The sequence below is a fragment of the Protopterus annectens genome, chromosome 6.part0 (genome assembly GCF_019279795.1).
Source record: "Protopterus annectens isolate FY-2018-M chromosome 6.part0, PAN1.0, whole genome shotgun sequence".
In the NCBI taxonomy this organism is placed as follows: domain Eukaryota; kingdom Metazoa; phylum Chordata; order Ceratodontiformes; family Protopteridae; genus Protopterus; species Protopterus annectens.
Window position 1 is genome coordinate 1,969,600,772 of NC_056737.1, and position 17,066 is coordinate 1,969,617,837.

At 42.4% G+C, this 17,066-nt stretch overlaps 1 protein-coding gene across 1 annotated transcript in view; it reads left to right on the top strand.

Moving 5' to 3' along the window:
* SESTD1 (SEC14 and spectrin domain containing 1) overlaps positions 1–17,066 on the top strand; it is a 1,957,182-nt gene that overhangs the window by 844,475 nt on the left and 1,095,641 nt on the right. Inside the window, exon 7 of the mRNA XM_044075265.1 lies at positions 15,555–15,668. Coding sequence (XP_043931200.1) covers positions 15,555–15,668 — 114 coding nt within the window. The remainder of the gene's footprint in view (positions 1–15,554; positions 15,669–17,066) is intronic.

Consider the following 17,066-nt stretch of genomic DNA (forward strand, 5'->3'; position numbering starts at 1 on the left):
ATCCTGGGATCTTAATTTTGTCTTAGAGAAACTCACTCTTCCTCATTTTGAGCCAGCTGCCAATGCAGATTTAAAGTTTCTCTGTTGGAAGACTGCCTTCCTCTTGGCTATAACAGCAAGGAGGGTTTCGGAGCTACAAGCTTTGATGGCTGTGGAGCCCTTTCTTATTTTCCATGCAGATAGGGTCTCTCTAAGAACCAACCCCAACTTTAACCTAAGGTGGTTTCCAGCCTGACTCTTAATCAGTCCATACACCTTCCTACCTTCTTTCCTAATCCTCGAAATAGAGGTTAAAGGATCCTACATTCTCTTGATGTGCATAGACAACTCAGGTTTTACCTGGGCAGGACTAAAGACCTTCAGAAATCAGCACAGCTATTGGTCAGCTTTGCCCCTGGAGCCCAGGGCAGGGCTAAGCAAACCATTTCTAAATGGATTGCTCATTGTTTTACTTTTTGTTATTCCTTTCATGGCAAGGTTCCTCCTCAAGGGCTTAGGACCCACTCAACTAGAGCAGCTTCCACTTCTGCAGCCTTTTTAAGGGGTGTTCCTACTAAAGACATTTTGAAGCTGCTACATGGTCTTCAGTTCACACTTTCACAAAGCATTATAATTTGCCTTTCTTTTCTAGAGCCAGGGCAGGGTTTGCCACTGCTGTTCTGCAGGGCATTATCTCAAATCCTTGATTCTGTTGGTTCCTCCTCCCTTTTCTCTGGGCTTTGGTAATCAACCCATTGGTTAGGACTGCAACAGTAAAACACAGTGGGCATAGTATAGTTGTGTACACTTACCATAAATGTATTGCAGTCCTGCTTTCCCTCCCTCCTTCCCCTTTTCTCTTTTCCTAAGGTACAGATTTGGTTTAAGCCTTGTTTTCTGGGGGCTTCTGACAGTTATGGCAAGAAAGACTGAGGAAGTGACGTCAGCTGCCTCCTTTTGTATTGGACGCCCTGACGTCCTTTACAACCGACAACAGCCGACGTCATTTTTACTTACCTTTGGTATTCTGGCCAATCGAGGGCTACCGGGAGCCGGATAACCCATTGTTTAGGACTGCAACAGTGAATGCACTCGAACATCTACATTTATGGTAAGTGTACACAACTGTACTTTCTTTGGCTCCAAAGTCTTCGGAGCCACAAGATACGTCTTCTCGGAGCTGGTGCATGGATATTTCACTGGTTTCCCCGACACTGAGGTCTCCCATTTTGCACAGGTCTCGTTCTCCCTCCCTATCTTCCAGGTCCACCAGGGGCTTATCTGATGATGCTGACGTGGAGCGGGAGGTGTGCAGACTCTTGAAGTCGCCGGCGCTAACAAAATTATTTTTGGCTCCGACCCATTTGGTCCAGGACCCTATTATTCCAATCATACCCACTGTTGTTCCTCCTCCGAGCCAAGCTGGACCTTCAGAGCTGGAGTGCCTGGTACCACTTACTGTGGATCCGTCAATTCCGAGACCCCCTTCGGTGTTCATGGGGGCAACTTCTGCTCCGACACTCTAGGTGCCGTCCGGAGAGTCTGGGAGTCGGGGTTCCCCTGTCGGCCCCGATCGTCTTCGGTGCCGAGCCTACCCCTTGGAGCATCGGCCCGGGTTAGCTCGGCTCCTACATCGGCATTGGGGCCGATCTTGCTTGTTCCGGTGGCGTCCTCTGTCTTCTTGGAGCTGAGAGAGTCTTCGGAGCTGGTGGGATCCGCCTTTGAGCTGATGAGGAGTGTGCTGTCTGCCCCTAAAGCTCCACATAAGGATACCAGCACTTGTCCCTCTAAGGCACCGGCTACTGTCTCGGCACCACCGATTCTACAGGATAACAGAGATCCAGAGTCTCAGGTCCCCCAGAATACTGTCCTGAGGAGCCGCCTCGGAAGAGAAATTGCAAGAGAAAGCACGTAGACTCTCCAGATGAGTCTGGCACTTCAGACACTGACCTTGAGGAGTCATAAGGGTCCCCATGGTCGTCCTCTGATGATCTCATTTGCAGATATTCTAGAGATCCTGAAGCAGAGAGGCAGCTGGCAGGCCACCACCCCTTCTGATGAGGAGTGGCTTTTGGATCTCAACCTTCAGCCTCCTGGGTGTCTCCACCTTTCAATGAGCTAATGGACCTGGTCAGTCAAAAGGCGTGGGAGTCACCTGAGACAATGGAACCAATCCCACGGAGGCCAAACAAATTCTTATCAGCTTCTTCGGGAAAGGATTTCCTCCCTAAGGGGGTACATGTAGATGCTATGGTGATGGCAGCAGGAGGAACTTTCAGAGACATCCTCATCTGTTCATCCTCTGAATAAAGACTCTCGAATGATGGACAGATACAGGAAGCATGTCTTTTCATCAGCAACCTTTACTGTTCGATCGCTGAACTACCTCACTCATTTCACAAGACTGCAGAGGGATCTCCTGAACGAACTAGGAGATACTCTACAAGGTGCATTGGCTGCAGGGGTGAATGAGAAAGTCTCCTCCCATCTATCCACCTTAAATTCCATTGTCAACTCCTCCATGAGGCTGATATCCTACGCAGCTGATGGAGCGAGCAGGGCAGCAGGTTCCGGAGTTTCCCTTAGGAGACACTCCTGGATGCGCTTGCGCAATTTTGTCGAGCCCTTTAAGTCTACTTTTACTAATGCCCCTTTTGATGGTTCCTCACTCTTTGGACCCAAAGTAAAAGACACTCTCACCCAATGCGAGCAGGAAGGAAAAACTCTCTCAGCAGTTGGAGTACGTACCTTCAAGTCCTTATCCTAAAGGTCAGAAGAGTGGGAAAATGTGGTTCAAAAGATCCCAGAGAGTTTTCCAGGACGCATGAGGTGATTCCTTCCCCAGGGGCAGAGGGGGAGGTAACAACGGTAGATGCTGCCCTAGAGACAGAGGGGGCCCGCAGAACCAGGGTGACCATGATTCCTTTCGCGGGTACCCTTATCAGTGCTCCTGAAAGGAGGCCCGACTGCTCTACTCTGGAAGCAGTCAGGGGACGTTTATCTATGTACCCAGAAGCCTGGCAAATTATCACAAGAGACAAGTGGGTGCTAATAATAATATTCAGAGGATATTCCATTCCCTTTTCCGATCCTGTTCCATAGACCAGAACAATCCCAGATGTTCCACCCAATCTAAGGGGAAGCAACTATAGATTCAAAAGTTGCTGCACAAAAGAGTCATCCAAGAAGTCCCCACAGACCAAATAGGATTTGGAACTTACTCAAGATTCTTTTTGGTGCCAAAAAGAACAGGGGACTGGAGACCCATATTAGACCTAAGCAAATTAAACAAATCTGTCAAGAAGTCAGATTTCCGAATGGTGTCACTGCATTCTGTACTTCTCTTTTTAGGGAAAGATGGTTGGATGTGCTCAATAGACCTTCAAGATGCTTACTACCGCGTAAAAATGGACAGGGCATCGAGAAGGTACTTGCGCTTCTGGCTGGGAGACAGTCGTCATCAGTTCCGAGCTCTGCCCTTTGGTCTCACTGCAGCCCCCTGAGTGTTCACCAAATGCATGGCAGTAGTCACGGCTCACATGAGGCGTCTAGGTTTCTGAGTGTTTCCCTATCTCGACAATTGGCTCCTATCTGCCACCACCAAGCATCTACTCCAGAAAGCCAGTGATCTGACTTTGGACATTTGTGCTCAGTTGGGTATTACAGTCAACTTTCAAAAATCTGCCTTGTTGCCCTTTCAACATATTACATTTATAGGTGCAGATCTATTCACCGCTTCTATGGTAGCATGTCTTCCAATAGGCAGAGTTTCAGCACTCAGACAGCAGATACTTTATCTTCTTCCCAAAACCAACGTGAAAGCAAAGCTAGTTCTAAGATTATTAGGGACAATTGCTTCCACAGTAATACTGATTCCTGTTGCCAGAATGCACATGAGGATCCTTCATTGGCTGTTGTTCTCCATATGGTCACTTCAAGAGCTTTCTATGTCTCACCCGGTCAGGATAACGGAATCATGCAAAAATTACTTGAGATGGTGGATACACTCCAGCCATGTGAACATAGGGAGACCCTTTGTTCCACAACAACCCGTAGCTACGGTGACCACGGACGCTTCCCAGATTGGGGGGGGGGGGCATTATCTGGGGAGAACAGTCCAAGTTATATGGCAAGAACATGAGGCTCACTTGCATATAAATGTCCTAGAGATGAGAGCAGTGCTTCTTGTATTGCAAGCCCTTCACGACTCTCTCCCTCTAGGGACAATTGTGATACAGTCAGACAATATGTCTGTGGTTTGGTACATAAACAAGCAGAGGGGAACCAGATCTTACCCTCTTTGTCGCGAGGCCCTAAGAGTTTGGCAATGGGCAGTTTCTTCCCAGTGCTTTGTAATAGCAACGCACATTCTGGGACAGTCCAACGTGATGGCAGACAAGCTGAGCAGGGCAATTTTAATGCCTCACGAGTGGTCTCTGTCAGAACGTAGTTGAAAGGATTTTCCGAACATGGGGTCTGCCTTGCTGCGATCTTTTTGCCACTTCCTTGAATGCCAAGTGCAGCAATTACTTTACCCAAACCCCACCTCCGGGGGAGACACTGAGAGACACACTTGCTCACAATTGGCCCTCGGGACTTCTGTACGCCTTTCCTCTGTTTCCTCCCATACCCAGAGTCATTCAGAAAGCACAGTCCTTGGGAAGCAGGATGATTCTCATTGCTCCTTACTGGCCTCATCAAGTTTGGTTCCCCTTCCTTTGGCCTCATATTCAGGAGAAGCCTTGGACTCTGCATCCAGTTCCAGACCTGCTGACACATATGTCAGGAGCGCTTCATCCTTCTCTCCACACCCTCAATTTGATAGCTTGGCTACTCCACTTCTCAATCTAGTCAGGCTTCAGAATTTCACTCCTACAGTTAAACATATCTTGATGTCCTCTCATAAAGCTTCCACCAGAAAACTGCATTCTAGCAAATGGAAAAGGTTTTCCCTCTGGGCTCAAAACAGGAACATTGACCCCTTTTCTGCGCCTATTCACTCTGTTTTGGAATTTTTGGCAGAACTCTTCCAACAGGGTTCAGCTGCAGCAACCATAAGAGTACAACTCACTGCAATCTCAAATTTCCACATTGGTGATCCTACCTCAAACTTAATGTCACACAGGTTGTGTATACCCTTCTTGAGAGGTGCCTCCTTATTAAGACCTCCCTTTAAGGAACCCCATTCTCCTTGGGATTTAAATTTTGTTCTGTCTCACCTGACGTTACCACCTTTTGAACCCTTCTCATCTTCAGACCTCAAGTTCCTTTCCTGGAAGACCATTTTTCTGGTGGCTATAACATCTGCTAGAAGAGTATCAGAGTTGCAAGCCCTATCTATCAAACTGCCATATTTGATATTTCATAAGGATATAGGGTATCCTTGTGAACTAATCCATCCCTTTTACCTAAAGTCTCTTCTTCAACTAACATGAATCAATCTATTGAGCTTCCAGTGTTTTTTCCTAATCACAGTAACAAGGCATACAAATTACATCAACTGGACATGCACAAACAACTCAGATTCTATTTGCACAGGACAAAAGATTTTAGATAATCTGACCAGTTTGTATCCTTTTCAGACGCAAAAAAGGGCAGCTCAGTTTCAAAAACTACTCTTTCCAACTGGTTCTCAAACTGCATTACATTCATCTATACCTCAAATAGAGATTTACCATTTAAGGTTAAGGCTCATTCCACTAGAGCACTGGCTACGTCTTCTGCCTTTCAGGCCAGAATTCCTATGGATATTTGTGCTGCAGCTACCTGGGCCACTCATACATTTATCACGCATTACAAAGTGGATTTGGCCTCCAGGGACAGGGCCTCCTTTGGTTCCACGGTGCTCAAAGGTGTACTCTTGTGAGCCACCCAGGGAAAAGGTGCTAGGGACACTGTCCCATCATTGTAAGAATGAAGGCGAGATAGGACAACATAATATAAAGAAGTTATGTACTCACCATAACGTTCCATGTTTTGTTGTTCATTTCGCTGTTTATTCTTATGAACCCTCCCTCTTTCCCCCTTCCAGAGCCTCCTTGTGTACCTGGTGGATGTTTTACTACCTTCAGGAGATCCTTGTTTCAGTTTTTCTCCTTCCATTGGGGATAGCATATATTTGTGTATGTATGTATATGTGTGTGTGTATATATATAATATATATAAATATATATATATATATATATATATATAATATATATAAATATATATATATATACACAATTCATTTAGTAGTAGCAGCAAACAAGATCTGGGGAGTTACACCACTGCATTATGGGATAACTACTTACCACGAGCCAAGTTTGAGTCTTTCAGCTGTGTATTCGGCCGAGTTGGAGCCGAGGATCGGCTCCAAACCCATCATTGTAAGAATGAAAGGCGAGATGGACAACAAGCATGGAACGCTATAGTGAGTACATAACTTCTTTTTTCATTTGAGTTTTGTATCTGAAGAAGGGCTTGGTCCCGAAAGTGTTCATTCCTGTGTTTTTAATTGTGTTTTAAGTAAAAGTTTTGAAGCTGTTCAGCGTGGTGGCCAGTACCTGCTTTTTTCTTCTTTCCTTTGGAATCTTTGTGGGCAGGCAGCCTTTGGTGGAGTGTCTACATGTCTTTTTGGTTTAGTATCAAGGAAATGAGGGCACTCATTCTAGCTCTACAGGCTTTCCATCCTCTGTTATATTTAGGACCTCTGAAAGTGTTTACAGGCAACACCACAGTCCCTTGGTATGTAAACAAGTGGGGGGGGGGTACTAAAGCCACATCTTCTTTGCAGATTGGGTCTAGTGGCATGGAATTTGGGAGTTCAGTACAAGGTGACTTTTCAAGCAGTTTACATTTCATCCACTAAAAATGTTGTGGCAGACACTCTAAACAGGTCCATGACTCAGTCCCACAAATGGAATGCTTCACAGGACGGGAATGTGTTTCTGAACATGGTCCATCGGTGGGGTACTCCTCTAGTGGATCTTTCTGCCTCCCCTTTGAACAGATAAACTTCCTCTTTTTCATGCCAGAGTCCCAGATGCTGTGGTATGGATGTTGGATGCCCTATCTTTCTCTTGGAAGGGGATGTTTCTTTATGCAACCCCCCCCCTTCAAAAAGTTTTGCTCAAGATTCAGCAGGTCAAACCAAAAATCTTGCTGGTGACTCCCTTTTGACCAAGACAGCATTGGTTTCCTCTTCTGCATTTAGCCAAGGGCAATCTTCACAAGTTTTCTGACAGAGTATACCTTCCCACACAGGACAAGGGATCTCTGCTTCATTCACATCTGTCAATGTTACAACTGACTCTCTGGGTGATGAACGTTTGATTCCTTTCACACCTTTTTTTTTCTGAGGATGTGCTTAGGGTACTGCAGGAGGCCAGAAATCCCAATGCTAGAAGATCTTACATATCTAAATAGAGGAGATTTTCTTCTTGGTGTCTTTCACATAATCTGGATCCACTGTCTGTGAATATCCCAGTTGTTGTTTCCTACTTGTGAGTTACTTAAGAATGGTTTGGCTTATTCATCGGTGAAAGTTCACTTGTCAGCCACTTGTGCTTGTCTTACATTGATCCCCCCTTTAGCTTCTAGACTTGAAGTAAACTTTTTCTCAAAGGTGTCCTTCACATTAATCCTCCCAGGAAATCAGTTCCTCCTTCTTGCGATCTGAATTGTTTTAGAGAGACTAACTGTAGCTCCTTTTGAACCTGCAGCTTCAGCTTCCTTAAAGTTTTGTACCTGGAAAACTGTTCTTTTACTAGCCTTAACCTCTGCTAGGAGGGCCTCTGAGATTCAAGCTGTAACGGCTCCTCCACCTTTTCTTGTTTTTCACAAGGTTAGGGCCTCATTGCATACTAATCCTTCCTTTATGTCCAAAGTAATCAATCTAATCAGTTGCCTTCTTTTTTCCCTTCTCCATAATCCTCCAGTGAGAGGATCTTACACACCTTGGATGTGCATAGATAACTCAGATTTTTTTTGGATAAGACTAAGGCTATCAGGAAATCTGATCAGCTATTTGTTTTTTTCATCCCAAGGGCTCTGGGTTTGCCTGTTTCCAAGAAGACTATTTTCTCTTGGATTTCTAAGGCTATTTTGTTTTGTGTTTCATGGAAAGAGTCTCCCAGTTCCTGTTGAGGCTCTCACTGTACTAGGTTTGCGGCCTCCTCTGGTGCTTTCCTTAAGGGTTTGGATGCTAACTCCACTTTGGTGGCAGACACTTGGTCTTCTGTTCATACTTTCACCAAACATTGCAAGCTGGATACTATTTCTAAATCCAGGGCTGGTTTTGCTAGAGCCATTCTTCATGGCTTTGTAGAAAGTTTCTCTGTTCCTTCCTCCTCCCAGGTTTCATTCTAAGCTTTGGTACTCTCCCACATGTTAAGAATACTGCAACATTAGAAGAGAAGGACATAGAATAGTTGTGTAAAATCTTACCATAACCTTAGATATCCTTCTCTTCTATGTTGCAGTATTTATTCCTTCCTCCTTCTCCCTACATTATTTTCCGTGGATGGCAGATTATTTTTCTTTTTCATTACACTGGTATTTCTCTTGGGGCATTTCAGTTTTGAGGATTGTACATATAGATGTCCTTTTTATGGCCGACATTCGACAAGCCATATGTGCGACGTCCCATGTACTTGCAGTAGCTAAAAGCTATTATGTGCTGGCCGGATGTTGGGTCGCTTGGGGCAGAGGATCTCACACATATTAAGAATACTACAACATAGAAGAGAAGGAAATCTAAGCTTATAGTACGATTTTACGCAAGTATTCTTTATCAGATGCTACCTTTAAATATGCATAGCATTTATTATACTGTACAAGATAGTTATGCTTCAGCAAATCATTAATGGCACAATCTAGGGAATTCATATTCAACTGCAAATGAATACAAATTCTAGAAGAAAAGAATAATCAAAATCAGTTACAACAGAATTCAAAGAGAACTTAAATCAACTTCTAAGAGAAAAGTCACACAAACAGTATACAACTAAATATTTACACAAACTGTATACAGCTAAATATTAAATTAAATGTAGTAAAGTTGTTGCTCTGACCGTATACAAGTTGTGAAAGTCACACAAAAGCTGGAATTTCATATGTTTGGGATAATGGTAAGGTGTTCACCTTACAAACATAAGGTGCATAGTTTGATTCTCACATGGGATAATTGGCTAGGCTTAAAATGGGCCATAAGGGAAGTTAGCCTTGTACTCATTTGTGAACCTATAAACGTATGAACATTGTGCATGAATGCACACTAGCTTTTGCTCACTATCTCTCTGTCGCACTTCTTTATGACAGTAAAGATCAATAAATCACAAACCAAGACAGGATTGTTTAAGGTCTGGATTGTCCTCTCTGCAGTCTGTCTGAATTTATAGCTGACTGTGTGTCCCTTAGAATGGTTAGAGTCTGCCTGTCTAAAACCTATTCCTTTCTAACAACAAACACTGAAAATTAAAAAGTAAAACAAAAAATATAAGTCAAACTAAATCATCTTATTTCCATGTTATCCCTTTCCTCCTGCAAACAGTGAAAAACAGTGGTAAGAAATAAAATATAAATTCAAATAAAACTTTTCGTACCAAGCAACTGCACAGTCAGCCACAAACCAAGATAGGATTGTTGAGATAAGTTCTGGCATCCTGCATATTGAACCTGGATGACTGGATGGGTACCCATAAATTTACCCCTGGACTAACCTGCTTTGTTTTTACATTCCTCCAGTGTAGTTCTTCTGAGTGTGTACTTACAGCAAGTGGGTGTGGCTTGAACCTTTAAAAAATGAAGTTATCACCTTACGATTCAAACAAATATTCATATCTCTGGAGCTATAATTTTTACTAGAAAACTGTAAATGGCAAACTATTCAGGATAAATTAATCTTTGCATTGGTGGCATTCATTCAGTTTTCTTTAAACTGGATTTTATAAGCCAAAATAAAGGTAGTGAATATTAATGTTGCAGTGTTGTCTAAACGGCTTATTATATCTCAGTAACCATTTACTTGCCAGTAGGATATTCATCATACAGGTTGTGCTTTCATATGAGGCTATGTAGTTCTGTCTGATGTTCTTCATCTCACATTGCTGCAGTCCTTAGATGTCAGAAAAGTGAATAACTGTATTTTCTTGTGGGAAGCATATATATGATTATCATACTTTTGTGTATTCCTTTGTCTGGAGTCCCAGGGGAGACTTTGATTTTTTTTCAGGATGTGGCCTCAGGAGGCAGGTTAGGCCCTCTCCTTCTGTTTCCAAGGCTTCCAGAGAGGCCAGGGCAGGTTTAGCTTCTGTTGTGTCACCTCCTAGTTCTTAGTTCTTCTGTGCCCAATGCTCAAATGCAGAAAATGGCAGAATATTACTATTTTAGTTAGGTTCTCCCTCCTCCCCCTCTAGATAGCTAGGGGTGGAACCAGAGTTGGGGGAGTTTTGAGCAGGTTTCGTTCTTTTCAGAGTCTCAGAGAGAGTACTTGCTTGAGTATTCTCCTTTCTTCTCTTCTGATGTGGATCTTTCCCTTCTGTTTCTCCTCCAGAGGATTTTTCTTTTTTTTTCTTTTTTCATTCCATGAGGGAACATTTTAAGTGGGAAGGTCAGTTAAACCGACAGGTATTACAGGGTGCCTGAAGCTCATAATATCTATATATATAGTCTAGGGCGGGACCCAGAAACAGTTCCAGATAAAGAGGCCAGAGCTTTGGATAGATGGGGAAAGAAAGTTGTTGAAATATCAAAACTATCTTCTTTCTCAATTGAAGTCTAAGGTGGATGCTGAGTGTAAAGAATTACAAGATTTGGTACATGTTTCGGCTGCCACTGGTCGGTTCTTCACAGGCACGCCTGGCTGAGGGACTCAGAACTTATCTGACCATGTTAAGACAAGGATTTTAGATGCTCTTTTACAGTCTGATGTATTGTTTGGTTCACCTGTGAGGCAGTTTTAAAGAAAAATGGAGGATAAGTCTATGCAGACTGCAGACTGTTTTTGATTTTGCAAGTTCAGCCGGAATTGGCCTGCTAAAGATCTAGACGTGGTAGGGTAGAGCTCAGGGCTCTTTTCAGACCCTAAACAGGGGAGTTCACCTGCACTTCAACAGGCCCAATGACTCATTTTTCAGCTGCCAGAGCCTTCTTGTCTGGCAGCACCTTGGGAGGAAGGCACTCTTCAAAAGAAAGAAAAGAAAATTGGAATTACCCAGGACAGATGGGTATTGGATATCCTCAGCAAAGAATAGAGGCTCACAAACAAATTGATTTTATTCTCGCCTGTTCCTAGTACCAAAGAAGGGGGAACACGTGGACCAAATTTTTGATTTTATCTATCCTCAACACTTATCTGACATTCCCAAAGTCAAAAATGTTGACGCTAGCAGCTTTTACTACTGCTGCTGGAAGATCACTGGATGGTGACTCTGGATCTCAAGGAAGCTTACCTTCATGTTCCTATCAGGCTAAGTTGCAGGAAGTATCTGCTGGGACTTCTCATTATCAGTTCTCTGCATTGCCCTTTGGCTTATCTACTGCCAGAGTGTTCACAAAGGTTCTGGCTCCAGTGATAGCTTTTTTCAGGCTAAAGGAACAGATCTATCCTCTCTATTTGACGATTGCCTGATTCTGGCCAAACATCATTTGCAATATGTGATAGCAGTGCTAAGATGCCTGGGGTATTCTAATAAAGTCCAGTCTAGTACCCTCTCAAGACATGTGCTTTCTGGGTGTGAGACTGAATACAGCATCCCAGATGGCCTTTTGACCCCGGACAAACAAAGAATCTTTTTCCCCTTTCCATCAATTGTCTCATCAGTCCAGGCTGACTGCAAGGACAGTCCTTCAAGCCTTGGACTTCATGGCATCTTGTATTCTGGTGCTTCCCCAATGCCAAACTGCATGAGGGGAAGCTGCATGGTATCTCAAAAAAATGTATGGACACAGCACTGAAGATATGGACACTGTCATTCAGATAATACCTTGCATTCAAAAAGCTCAGGAATGTCACCTAAACAAGGGAGTCAGATTCTAACGACAGATGCCTCAGACAAAAGCTTGGGGGAGCTCATCCTAAATGAAAAGTGGATACAAACAACATCTACATATCAACTTGAAGGAGATGTTAGCAGTCCAATTTGCATTAATAGCTTTCAAGGATTTACTTCTTCCAGGGCAGGTGTTGATTCTAACAGACAACACAACTGTCATGTGGTACATCAACAAGCAAGGGGAACACATCTTATCCTCTATGCAGACAAGCAATGATTTTGTGGGAGACTGCTCTCAGTTTACAGCTCAATCTTCAGGCAAGGTTTCTGCTGGGAGCACAGAACTCCTTAGCAGATGAATTATGGATCCGTGGAAATTGGATCCTCATGTATTTCAGAAATTGACAGTGTCATGGGGAACTCCAGACATAGATCTGTCCACTAAACTACCAGCTGCCAAAGTTTTGCACAAAGAGGTTTCATCCCACAGCTTGGAAGTGGGATGCTCTTTCTTTCAATTGGAGCAATCTTCATGTGTATGCCTTTCCACTCCTCCCAAAGGTACTCCTAAAGGTCAGACAGGACAAGCCAAAGATGATTCTAATAGCTCCAGATTGGCCTCGACAGCACTGGTACCATTACTGAGAGTCTGGTCTCTGGAGCCTCCATGGCCTTTGCCTCGATTCCACACCTGCTGTCTCAAGAGAACAGTCATTTACTCAATGTCAAACTTCACTCTCTTCACCTAACAGCCTGGCATATTCTGTTTTAAACCCTGGAGGGTCTCAGCTTTTTGAAGGTTATTTTGGAGGCCAGAAGGCCTAGTACAAAGAAAGTATCGCAGATAAATGGAAGAGATTTTTTTAATGGAGTGCAGCAAAGGAATTTGATGTTGCTGTGTGGCTCTTCAATATCTTGTTGAGTTACTGGACAAAGGTTTGTCCTTCTCTTCTATTAAGATTCATGCTGCAGCAATTTCTGCTCACTATGACTGTGATCCACCATTGTTTTCATCCTTTGTTTAAGCAATTCCTTAGAGGGGCAAAGAATACAAGAAGCTCCTACTCCTGCTTGGGATCTCAATTTTGTGTTGGAGAAACTCACTCTACAACCTTTTGAGCCTGCAGCTAGTTGAAATATTTATCATGGAAGACTGCTTTTTGTTGGCGAAGGGTTTCTGAATTACAGGCCCTTATGGCAGTTGAGCCTTTCTTAATTTTCCATAAGGATAAATCCTTCCTTTATGCCTAAGGTGATTTCTAGTGTGGCTTTAAACCAAGCTATTCATTTGCCTACTTTTTATGCAAACCCCCAAAATAAAGGGAAAAATTTTTTGCCACCTTGGATATACACAGGCAGTTGCGATATTATTTGAGCAGAACTAAAGGGTTCAGGCAGTCTCAGCAGTTTTGTTTCTTTTGCTTTGGGTTCTCAGGGCAAGCCTGTGTCAAAACAAACTATTTCTAAGTGGATTGTGTTTTGTATTGCTTTCTGTTATTCCCATCATGGTAAGGAGATTCCAGCTGGGATTAGGCCTCATTAGCTACTGCCACTTCTACAGCTTTTTAAACTAAAGATATTTTGGAGGCAGCTACTTGGAGTTCAGTGCATACTTCTCTAAGCATTACCACCTTCCACTTTACTAAATCTAGGGCTGGGTTTGCCACTGCTATTTTACAGGGCATTTTGGCAGCTCCTACTGCTTTATAATTTTGCCATCCTCCCTTACCTCTGCTTTGGGATTCTACCCAAGTGTAACCCAGTGGACTGCAGCAATGTGAGATGAAGAACATAGTACAGTTTTGTACCTACCATAAATGTAGATGTTCAAGATCCACATTGCTGCAGTCCTTCCCTCTGTTGTTAAGAGGCGTGGTTTGGGTTGTAAATATTGTGGATATTGTATATATTGTACATATGATTAGTACAAGGGTGGTTGGTTGTTTTTGCTGTCTTTGGTTTTGACCTTTCTGTTTAGGGTCTTCTGACATCTGGGGCAAGAAAAGACTGAGGATATGAAGTCGGTCATCTGATGTCAGTCTTTGATATTGATCTTCGAACATCTACATTTATGGTAGGTACAAAACTGTACTTTTTACTTGAATGTTAAGATATTTAGAGAAATATGAAAATTATTACAGTACAAATAAAAAATGCAAATAATATTCAATCACTGTTTAACTGCATTAGACAGAGATCACATATCAATACAGTTGTGTTTGCCATCGTGTATTCTTTAAGACGAAGTCTTATGATTCCTTGTTTGTAGCATAGTTTTGGAATTAATACAAATACAAAAAGCAATATTTGACACCTAGAGGCGTCAGTACGAGGTAACTACAGAAATGCCTGGAGGCTCACTCGGCCAAGGGCACTTTGAGGGCTGATACTGGCATGGTACAAATGGTCTTTGAGACTCATTTGCCTTGCATCTCCTATGGTCTTATGAAGTGAACAGCATAACTAGTCATCCTGGAATGTGTGTGTGTGTGTGTGTGTGTGTATGTATGTATATATAGTGTATGTATAGTGTGTTAGATTACCAGTTAGTTTGGAATGGATAAACTAGCACTTTTAGAAAGTGAACTAAAGGTGAGATAGGGGATGGATGGTGAAGCCAGGGATTTATAACCCTGCTGTTTGAAACTTGTTTGGGTGTGTCTGGTGTGGTCCAAATTCCCATGCAGCAGTGCCTATTTTCTTAGGTGCTTTTTGATTTTGTTTTTCTTAGTTGTTTTTGTTCCTTATATTTATTGTTAGCAGTGGTGTAGATCCAAGGACTATTACCTGTGTCCCTAACATTCAACAAGAAAATTAAGTTGAGTTTAGTCAGTTTGCCTGTAGAAGCTTGGTTTGGAAAGAGAGTATTGGGATTATGGAAAGGGCAGAACATAAGCTGCAGCAAAATCAATTTGGTATGACTACCCACTGTGACCTAAACAGTGAGACAGTGAGGGCTGTGATTCTGTAAGGACAAACTTCCATATCCCATGGTGGCATAGCAAGGCTTTTTGATGATAAAGGCTGATGCATCCATTGCTCTGTTAGAGATGCTCCTTCACATTTGAAAAAGATGAAGGTGTGTTAAAAGTCAACAAAATACTTGTGTGTCTGACCCTGGACATTGGAACTGACCAAGATGTCAAAGAGCTATGCAGACGGCTAGGTGTCAGCCTGGTTAGGTTTATTGTTAATACTCCCTGTATGAGTGCTAGTAGAGAGATGGATCATGGGGCTTATGGGATTCAGCTTGTGTGTTTGTAATGGTTCTTGGTAGAAGCATATGTCAAAAGGTTAGGTACAAAACTTTAAATAGAAATAAAGTTGCTAAGTTAAACACCTTAAAAAGATTTTATAATATGCAGGCATAGCATGTTAGAAGGACTCATCTTGCACTATGTTTGTTAATTTACTAATAGACTTTACTGCCAGGGAAGAGTTGTACAAGATCTTTTACTGCCTTAGTTTTTAGAAGTGCTTGGGTAGAAAAGCAAGAAAGAGTTTTAATTTATTTAGTTGCATGAAAATATATAATGATGCAGTGACTGCTCTGTTTCATTACTCAGAAAAAGTAAACATTTACTTGTTTTCCTCTTATTCCAGGTTATTTTAGTCTCGGCTAATAAGTTAACCAGATATATAGAACCTTGCCAGTTGACTGAAGAATTTGGAGGCAGTCTTGTGTATGATCATATGGACTGGGTAAACAAAAGATTGGTTAGTAACAGTTTCTTTTTTCTCTCATTTTGGCATAATCCATACGCTAGATTAATTGAACAGTACTGTGGTGTATTTTTAGAATTATATTTTTGGTAGTGTGTGTATTTGAATAGTATTAGAGCAATTAAAAAACCAGACTGCCATTAGTAGTAGGTAAAATGCTCACATGCATGCTGGCGTATACCCACACATACTTTGGATAAGTAACTGCTGTACGGAAAGCCTTATACTGCTGGCGTCTAAAACCGAGCCATCATTTCTAAAGTGGTTTTACCAGCATGATCATCTTTCAGTAAAAAAGGGCAACAGTGTGATTTGCAGGAGTCCCCTCCGCTATTATTCGATAGTACATCCCACAAACTTCACTTCTGCATAATTTAAGTGGATTGCTTGCATCATATCCTTTTGATCTCCTTGCAGTTTTCCTAGAAGAGCATCCATGATTATACAGAAAGGTTTAAGCTTCCCAGGCATATTAAGTCCTTGCTTTTTTGTCATATGCTGAAGTTCAGGACTGCCACTTGGCCTTATCTGTGCTTCTTATACCATTCATAAGGCATTCCCACTGCCTTCATGCAGAGACTTTCATTACTGCTCACTCCCTAAGGGCATCAGTCACAGGAATGTTTGGAAGAGTATTATTTTAAAGGAAATCTCAATCTTAATCTGTACCTGCTATTTTTGCATTATCACCTGTGCCCCTCAAGTTCATTTGGCCTGGATTGGTCAGAGTCCATTCCGTACATAGCAGCTCTCACCATGTTGCTGTCTGCTTCCCTATTTATAGAGAGCTTTATCACAAAGTCTGTGTTCGTTTGTGGTCACATGGAGCATAACAGATAGGAAGCACCTTCCTGGTCGATACTCTTGTGCAAATCCCATGTTGAAGTTGTTTCTGACAGCCTTCTGCATTTCACTTTAAAATATATGTTGCAGAGTTGTTTGGAGGATTTGAATACGGTTCTTTTGCGGTCATAAACTGACACTGTAATCCCTCACCAAACAGTAGTTTCTTAAATCAATGGTCAGAGTTGAGGATTCCATGCATAACAGTGCTTCCTAGTTTGTCTGGCTTAGGCTTATTAGAATTGCTTCCTAAAATGTTAAGACAGAAGGTGATTGCAGCAGGTTTTGACAGAAGGTGTACAGTTCTCCTCAGGGAGGCACCAACATTGCTTTCTCACATATTTCCTCTCTGGCTATATTAGCATTACTTTCACATATGACATCTTGTCATGTAAATCGTATAGAAAATAATCCTTACCAATCTTCATCCTTCTGTTATCCTCACATTGATAAAATATACATACTGATTATCTTATCTCCCCCTTTCTTATTAACCCATCTCCCATCCTGTTTTGCACCCTTCTTGCTAAAACTACACCATCAAACCTC